This window comes from Triticum dicoccoides, chromosome 7A, assembly GCF_002162155.2.
Source record: "Triticum dicoccoides isolate Atlit2015 ecotype Zavitan chromosome 7A, WEW_v2.0, whole genome shotgun sequence".
Lineage (NCBI taxonomy): Eukaryota > Viridiplantae > Streptophyta > Magnoliopsida > Poales > Poaceae > Triticum > Triticum dicoccoides.
Genome location: NC_041392.1, coordinates 164,409,457 through 164,418,355, shown reverse-complemented (window position 1 = coordinate 164,418,355; position 8,899 = coordinate 164,409,457). Strand labels below are relative to the sequence as shown.

Genomic DNA, 8,899 nt, shown 5'->3' with positions numbered 1-8,899 from the left:
GGTACCTTCCTACCAAACTTACGGCAAGGTTTACATCAGGTCTGGTACACAGCATGGCATACATAATAGAACCTATGGCTGAGGCATAGGGGATGACGCTCATCACTTCTATATCTTCTGCCGTGGTCGGACATTGAGCTGAGCTCAATTTCACACCTTGTAACACAGGCAAGAACCCCTTCTTAGACTGATCCATATAGTATTTCTTCAATATCTTATCAAGGTATGTGCTTTGTGAAAGACCTATGAGGCGTCTTGATCTATCTCTATAGATCTTGATGCCTAATATATATGCAGCTTCTCCAAGGTCCTTCATTGAATAACTCTTATTCAAGTAGGCCTTAATGTTGTCCAATAGTTCTATATAATTTCCCATCAAAAGTATGTCATCTACATATAATATGATAAATGCTACAGAGCTCCCACTCACTTTCTTGTAAACGCAGGCTTCTCCATAAGTCTGTGTAAACCCAAACGCTTTGATCATCTCATCAAAGCGAATGTTCCAACTCCGAGATGCTTGCACCAGCCCATAAATCGAGCGTTGGAGCTTGCACACCTTGTCAGCATTCTTAGGATCGACAAAACCTTCCGGCTGCATCATATACAATTCTTCCTTAAGGAAACCATTAAGGAATGTCGTTTTGACGTCCATTTGCCATATTTCATAGTCATAGAATGCGGCTATCGCTAACATGATTCGGACGGACTTCAGCTTCGCTATCGGTGAGAAAGTCTCATCGTAGTCAACCCCTTGAACTTGTCGATAACCCTTAGCGACAAGCCGAGCTTTATAGATGGTCACATTACCATCCGCGTCTATCTTCTTCTTAAAGATCCATTTATTTTCTATGGCTCGCCGCTCAACGGGCAAGTTAGTCAAAGTCCACACTTCGTTTTCATACATGGATCCTATCTCGGATTTCATGGCTTCTAGCCATTTGTCGAAATCCGGGCCCGCCATCGCTTCTTCATAGTTCGAAGGTTCACCGTTGTCTAACAACATGATTTCCAAGACAGGGTTGCCGTACCACTCTGGTGCGGAACGTGTCCTTGTGGACCTACGAATTTCAGTAGGAGCTTGATCAGAAGTATCTTGATCATTATCATTAACTTCCTCTCTAGTCGGTGCAGGCACCTCAGGAACATTTTCTTGAGTTGCGCCATTTTCCGGTTCAAGAGGTAATACTTCATCAAGCTCTACTTTCCTCCCACTTACTTCTTTCAAGAGAAACTCCTTCTCTAGAAAGGATCCATTCTTGGCAACAAAGATCTTGCCTTCGGATCTGAGGTAGAAGGTATACCCAATAGTTTCTTTAGGGTATCCTATGAAGACGCATTTTTCCGACTTGGGTTCGAGCTTTTCAGGTTGAAGTTTCTTGACATAAGCATCGCATCCCCAAACTTTTAGAAACGACAGCTTAGGTTTCTTCCCAAACCATAATTCATACGGTGTCATCTCAACGGATTTCGACGGAGCCCTATTTATAGTGAATGTGGCAGTCTCTAAAGCATAGCCCCAAAAAGATAGCAGTAAATCGGTAAGAGACATCATAGATCGCACCATATCTAATAGAGTGCGATTACGACGTTCGGACACACCATTACGTTGAGGTGTTCCAGGCGGCGTGAGCTGTGAAACTATTCCACATTTTCTTAAGTGTGTGCCAAACTCATGACTCAAGTATTCTCCTCCACGATCTGATCGCAGGAACTTGATTTTCCTGTCACGTTGATTCTCAACCTCACTCTGAAATTCCTTGAACTTTTCAAAGGTCTCAGACTTGTGTTTCATTAAGTAGACATACCCATATCTACTCAAGTCATCAGTGAGGGTGAGAACATAACGATAGCCACCGCGAGCCTCAACACTCATTGGACCGCACACATCAGTATGTATGATTTCCAATAAGTTGGTTGCTCGCTCCATTGTTCCTGAGAACGGAGTCTTGGTCATTTTACCCTTGAGGCATGGTTCGCACGTGTCAAATGATTCGTAATCAAGAGACTCTAAAAGTCCATCAGCATGGAGTTTCTTCATGCGTTTGACACCTATGTGACCAAGGCGGCAGTGCCACAAGTATGTGGGACTATCATTATCAATCTTACATCTTTTGGTACTCACACTATGAACATGTGTAGTATTACGCTCGAGATTCATTAAGAATAAACCATTCACCATCGGAGCATGACCATAAAACATATCTCTCATATAAATAGAACAACCATTATTCTCGGATTTAAATGAGTAGCCATCTCGAATTAAACGAGATCCTGATACAATGTTCATGCTCAAAGCTGGCACTAAATAACAATTATTAAGGTTTAAAACTAATCCCGAAGGCAAATGTAGAGGTAGCGTGCCGACGGCGATCACATTGACCTTGGAACCATTCCCGACGCGCATTGTCACCTCGTCCTTTGCCAATCTCCGCTTATTTCGCAGCTCCTGCTTTGAGTTACAAATGTGAGCAACTGCACCGGTATCAAATACCTAGGAGCTACTACGAATACTGGTAAGGTACACATCAATTACATGTATATCACATATACCTTTCGTTTTGCCGGCCTTCTTGTCCGCTAAGTATTTGGGGCAGTTCCGCTTCTAGTGACCACTTCCCTTGCAATAAAAGCACTCAGTCTCGGGCTTGGGTCCATTCTTTGGCTTCTTCCCGGCAGCTTGCTTGCCGGGCGCGGCAACTCCCTTGCCGTCCTTCTTGAAGTTCTTCTTACCCTTGTCTTTCATGAACTTAGTGGTTTTATTCACCACCAACACTTGATGTTCCTTTTTGACTTCTACCTCTGCTGATTTTAGCATTGCAAATACCTCAGGAATGGTCTTTTCCATCCCCTGCATATTGAAGTTCATCACAAAGCTCTTTTAGCTTGGTGGAAGCGACTGGAGGATTCTGTCAATGACCGCGTCATCCGAGAGATTAACTCCCAGCTGAGTCAAGCGGTTATGTAACCCAGACATTGTGAGTATGTGCTCACTGACAGAACTATTTTCCTCCATCTTACAGCTGAAGAACTTGTCGGAGACTTCATATCTCTCGACCCGGGCATGAGCTTGGAAAACCATTTTCAGCTCTTCGAACATCTCGTATGCTCCGTATCTCTCAAAACGTTTTTGGAGCCCCGGTTCTAAGCTGTAAAGCATGCCGCACTGAACGAGGGAGTAATCATCAGCACGTGTCTGCCAAGCGTTCATAACGTCTTGGTTCTGTGGGACGGGTGGGTCACCTAGCGGTGCTTGTAGGACATAATCTTTCTTGGAAGATATGAGGATGATCCTCAGGTTCCGTACCCAGTCCGTATAGTTGCTGCCATCGTCTTTCAGCTTGGTTTTCTCTAGAACGCGTTGAAGTTGAGGACTACGTTGGCCATTTGATCTACAAGACATATTGTAAACATTTTTAGACTAAGTTCATGATAATTAAGTTCATCTAATCAAATTATTCAATGAACTCCCACTTAGATAGACATCCCTCCAGTCATCTAAGTATAACATGATCCGAGTTAACTAGGCCGTGTCCGATCATCACGTGAGACGGACTAGTCAACATCGGTGAACATCTTCATGTTGATCATATCTTCTATACGACTCATGCTCGACCTTTCAGTCTTCTGTGTTTCGAGGCCATGTCTGTACATGCTAGACTCGTCAAGTCAACCTAAGTGTTTGCATGTGTAAATCTGTCTTACACCCGTTGTATGTGAACGTTAGAATCTAACACCCGATCATCACGTGGTGCTTCGAAACAACGTACTGTCGCAACGGTGCACAGTTAGGGGGAACACTTTCTTGAAATTATTATGAGGGATCGTCTTATTTACTACCGTCGTTCTAAGTAAACAAGATGCAAAACATGATAAACATCACATGCAATCAAATAATAATAGTGACATGATATGGCCAATATCACATAGCTCCTTTGATCTCCATCTTGGGGCTCCATGGTCATCTTGTCACCGGCATGACACCATGATCTCCATCATCATGATCTCCATCATCGTGTCTCCATGAAGTTGCTTGCCAACTATTACTTCTACTACTACGGCTAACGCGTTTAGCAATAAAGTAAAGTAATTTACATGGCGTTTCTCAATGACACGCAGGTCATACAAAAAATAAAGACAACTCCTATGGCTCCTGCCGGTTGTCATACTCATCGACATGCAAGTCGTGATTCCTATTACAATAGCATGAACATCTCATACATCACATATATATCATTCATCATTCATCACAACTTTGGCCATATCATATCACAAAGCACTTGCTGCAAAAACAAGTTAGACGTCCTCTAATTGTTGTTGCAAGTTTTACGTGGCTGAAATAGGGTTCTAGCAAGAACGTTTTCTTACCTACGTGAAAGCCACAACGTGATCTGTCAACTTCTATTTACCCTTCATAAGGACCCTTTTCATCGAATCCGCTCCAACTAAAGTGGGAGAGACAGACACCCGCCAGTCACCTTATGCAACTAGTGCATGTTAGTCGGTGGAACCGGTCTCACGTAAGCGTACGTGTAAGGTTGGTCCGGGCCGCTTCATCCCACAATACCGCTGAAGCAAGATAAGACTAGTAGCGTCAAGAAAGTTGACAACATCTACGCCCACAACAAATTTGTGTTCTACTCATGCAAGAGAACTACGCATAGACCTAGCTCATGATGCCACTGTTGGGGAAGGTTGCAGAAAACAAAAAATTTCCTACCGTTTCATCAAGATCCATCTAGGAGTTCATCTAGCAACGAGTGATCGGATTGCATCTACATACCTTTGTAGATTATGCGCGGAAGCATTCAAAGAACGGGGATGAGGAAGGTGTACTCGACGTGATCCAAATCACCGGAGATCCTAGCGCCGAACGGACGGCACCTCCGCATTCAACACACGTATGGTCAGCGTAACGTCTCCTTCTTCTTAATCCAGCAAGGGGAAAGGAGAGGTTGAGGAAGATGGCTCCAGCAGCAGCACGACGGCGTGGTGGTGGTGGAGCTGCAGTACTCCGGCAGGGCTTCGCTAAGCTCTATGGAGGAGGAGGAGGTGTTGGAGAGGGAGAGGGAGGCACCAAAGGCGTGGTTTTAGAGGCCCTCCTTTCCCCACTATATATAGGGAGTCCAAGGGGGGGGGGCGCCGGCCCTAGGAGATCCAATCCCCTAGGGGGTGCGGCCAAGGGAGGAATCCTTCCTCCCCAAGGCACCTAGGAGGTGCCTTCCCCCTTTGGTACTCTTCCCTTCCTTGAACCCTAGGCGCATGGGCCTCTTGGGGCTGGTGCCCTTGGCCCATATAGGCCAAGGCGCACCCCCTATAGCCCATGTGGCCCCCCCGGGGCAGGTGACCCCACCCGGTGGACCCCCGGGACCATTTCGGTGGTCCTGGTACAATACCGGTGACCCCGAAACTTGTCCCGGTGACCGAAATAGCACTTCCTATATATAATTCTTTACCTCCGGACCATTACGGAACTCCTCGTGACGTCCGGGATCTCATCCGGGACTCCGAACAACATTCGGGTTACTGCGTATACATATCCCTACAACCCTAGCGTCACCGAACCTTAAGTGTGTAGACCCTACGGGTTCGGGAGACATGTAGACATGACCGAGATTGCTCTCCTGTCAATAACCAACAGCGGGATCTGGATACCCATGTTGGCTCCCACATGCTCCTCGATGATCTCATCGGATGAACCACGATGTCGAGGATTCAAGCAACCCCGTATACAATTCCCTTTGTCAATCGGTATGTTACTTGCCCGAGATTCGATCGTCGGTATTCCAATACCTCGTTCAATCTTGTTACCGGCAAGTCACTTTACTCGTACCGTAATGCATGATCCCGTGATCAGACACTTGGTCACTTTGAGCTCATTATGATGATGCATTACCGAGTGGGCCCAATGATACCTCTCCGTCATACGGAGTGACAAATCCCAGTCTTGATCCGTGTCAACCCAACAGACACTTTTGGAGATACCCGTAGTGTATCTTTATAGTCACCCAGTTACGTTGTGACGTTTGGCACACCCAAAGCACTCCTACGGTATCCGGGAGTTACACGATCTCATGGTCTAAGGAAAAGATACTTGACATTAGAAAAACCTAGCAAACGAACTATACAATCTTGTGCTATGTTTAGGATTGGGTCTTGTCCATCACATCATTCTCCTAATGATGCATCTCGTTATCAATGACATCCAATGTCCATAGTCAGGAAACCATGACTATCTGTTGATCAACGAGCTAGTCAACTAGAGGCTTACTAGGGACATGTTGGTGTCTATTATTCACACATGTATTACGATTTCCGGATAACACAATTATAGCATGAATAAAGACAATTGTCATGAACAAGGAAATATAATAATAATGCTTTTATTATTGCCTGTAGGGCATATTTCCAACAACAGCTGGAACAGCCATGCGCGGTGACCAGACTACAGTCCATCGACACTGCAAAAGCAGAAGCCGCCGGTGATGGAGATGACACACTCCAGTGCTGCAACCGGTCGACTTTTTTGCTGGAACCATGTCGGCGAAAAGCTGGAACCATTCCGGCGAAAAGCTGCAAGCAGCATTGCCGGCGATGGAGATGGCAGGCTTTAGTGCTGCAACCGGCCGGCCAAAAGCTGGAACTATGTCGGCCAAAAGCTGGAACCATGGCGGCAAAAAGTTTCAAGCAGTGTTGCTGGTGATGAAGATGGAGGGTTCTGGTGCTACAACCGGTTGGCTTTTTTGCTAGAACCATGCCGGCGAAAAGCTGGAACCACACCGACGAAAAGTTGCAACCAGCATTGCCGGTGATGGAGATGGTGGGCTACCATGTTTTTTGTTTGATGAAACCAGTGTACCAAACTTTTTTACCATGGCCTTCGATTTTTGCTACCACCATCTTCGATTTTTGCTACAACCCTGTTTTTGATTTTTTGTTGGATCCATCTGGAACCACTTCAATTTTATTGTTATCATAGTTTTGATTTGTGCTACCATCGTTGTTGGTTTTTGCTACCACCCTACCTTTTGATTTGTTTTTGCTGGATCCATCTTCTTTTGGTTGGAACCACTCCAAATTTGCTACCACCGTACTTTTTTTGCTACCACTGTATTTCATTTTTGCTGGAACCAACACTACAAATTGTTGCGTTGGGGCGGACTAGTAAGCACCGGTGCTACAAACGGCAAGCGGCTCCGATGAGCGGCCCCGACCAGCGCGCCGACGAGCAGCTCCGGCGAGCTGCTAGCGGGAGGCCTCAGGGCAGACCAGTGAGAACCGGCGCTACAACCGGCAAGCGGCCCCAACGAGCACGCCGACAAGCGGGTCAGGCGAGCTGCTAGCGGGGGGCGCCGGGGTGGACCAGTGAGCACCGGTGCTGCAACCAGCCAGCGGCTCCGGCGAGCGCGCCGACAAGGGGCTCCGGCGAGCTGCTAGCAAGTGGCTGTGAGATGTCATGGAGTTGTACGTGAGCGAGAAGGAGATTTTTTTTTCTACTCTGGATCTGATGGTTATATGTGCTTATATCCAACGCTAGGGCGTAGACCGGCCGAAAATTTCGGCAAGCACACCCGCGCCTAGCGGTCCCCTTAAAGGAAAGGGGAGACTCCCCACAAGCGGTGCTTTTCTAGTTTGCTGGAGATGAATCAAGGATCAATTTTAATCGGTAGTTAATCACCAGCACCAATCAGAAGCAAGTCTGAAACAGTGATCAAATATGAAGAAAAAAAAGTACAAAGTCAAATCCTTCATTTATGTACATGAGAAGGCTATAAAACAGAGCAAAGCTAAGCAGTCCGCAGGCACAACACTAAAATAACGGGATGTTTGTTTGCCGGGACTTTTTTATGTGTAGGGACTAAAAAAGTCTTTTTTAAAGACTTTTTTATCAAACGGGAGGGATATTTTAGGGACTAAACTAGGCATTTGGGACTAAATGAAAAAGTTTCTTAAGGAGAGTCTTTTTGGGACTTTTTCAACAATGCATCTCCATGTATTCAATGGCCCGCCATCCCATGGTGTTGTTTGATTGTTATTTTTTTATATACTAGAAGCAACATGGTCATTTAATAATCTCTAGAAAGGGACTAAAGACTTTTTAATCTCTGAAAATAAATAGGAAGGAACTTTTTAAGCACTAGAGACTTTTTAGTTGGGATTAGAAAAAGTTCTAGAACTTATAAACTATAAAAACATCATCGGTCCATGACGATTCCATACATATCCAAACGTCTCAGATGACCGGTCAGTACCCGGCGGCCACCTCGGAGCCGCCGCCCTGCTTGCCGCTCTTGCCGGCGCTCTTCTTCTGGTACTTGTCCTTGATCCACTGGAACCCCTGCGCGGTGCCGGCCTTGACCTTCTTCAGCCCGGTGGCCGCGGCCGCCTTGGTCTTCTCCACGCCGCCCTTCTTGCCGTCGCCGCCACCGTTGCCGCCGCCGCGCGCCCGCGGGCTCGGGTCGGCGCCGGTGTCCCACTGGTCCGCCCACGACGTCCCGAACGAGCTGCTCCGCTGCATGCCGGCGACGACGAAAGGAACGACCGTCGATGAACAAACCCTGCTGACTTAGGAACCGAGGAACGGATGGATGCCTTGTGTGCCTGCGTAGGAACGGGAGGCCGGGGCTTTATAGGCGGAGCCGGGGAGAGAAGAATGGTCCTGTCGTGGCAGCTGGGGGGGTGGAAATCTTGTGGCGGAGGGCACGAGAGATGCTCAGCCGTGACGCCCGGCCACGCGTTCTGGAATGGTCCTGCTCCTGCCTGCGGTTTGAGCCTCGGAGTCGGCGGCGTGGTGTGGAGGAGGGCAACGCGCTGACTCGGCAGGCAGCGTGAGGTGAGGTTGGGGAAGCTTCCCGGCTGCGGTGAGACGGGGCCGTGGGTCCATGGGGGGACGTTGGCC

General features: G+C 47.3%; 1 protein-coding gene across 1 annotated transcript; it reads right to left on the bottom strand.

The window, feature by feature from the left end:
* Window positions 1–7,718: 7,718 nt before the first annotated feature.
* Window positions 7,719–8,631, bottom strand: LOC119334734. Its single transcript, XM_037607280.1, has one exon. It carries the CDS (start codon window positions 8,516–8,518, stop codon window positions 8,246–8,248), a length of 273 nt encoding a protein of 90 aa, XP_037463177.1. The 5' UTR covers window positions 8,519–8,631; the 3' UTR covers window positions 7,719–8,245.
* Window positions 8,632–8,899: the final 268 nt, after the last annotated feature.

Bases quoted from the DNA above. Each gene is read 5' to 3' on its own strand.
- LOC119334734 (XM_037607280.1), bottom strand. From the start codon at position 8,518: ATGCAGCGGAGCAGCTCGTTCGGGACGTCGTGGGCGGACCAGTGGGAC.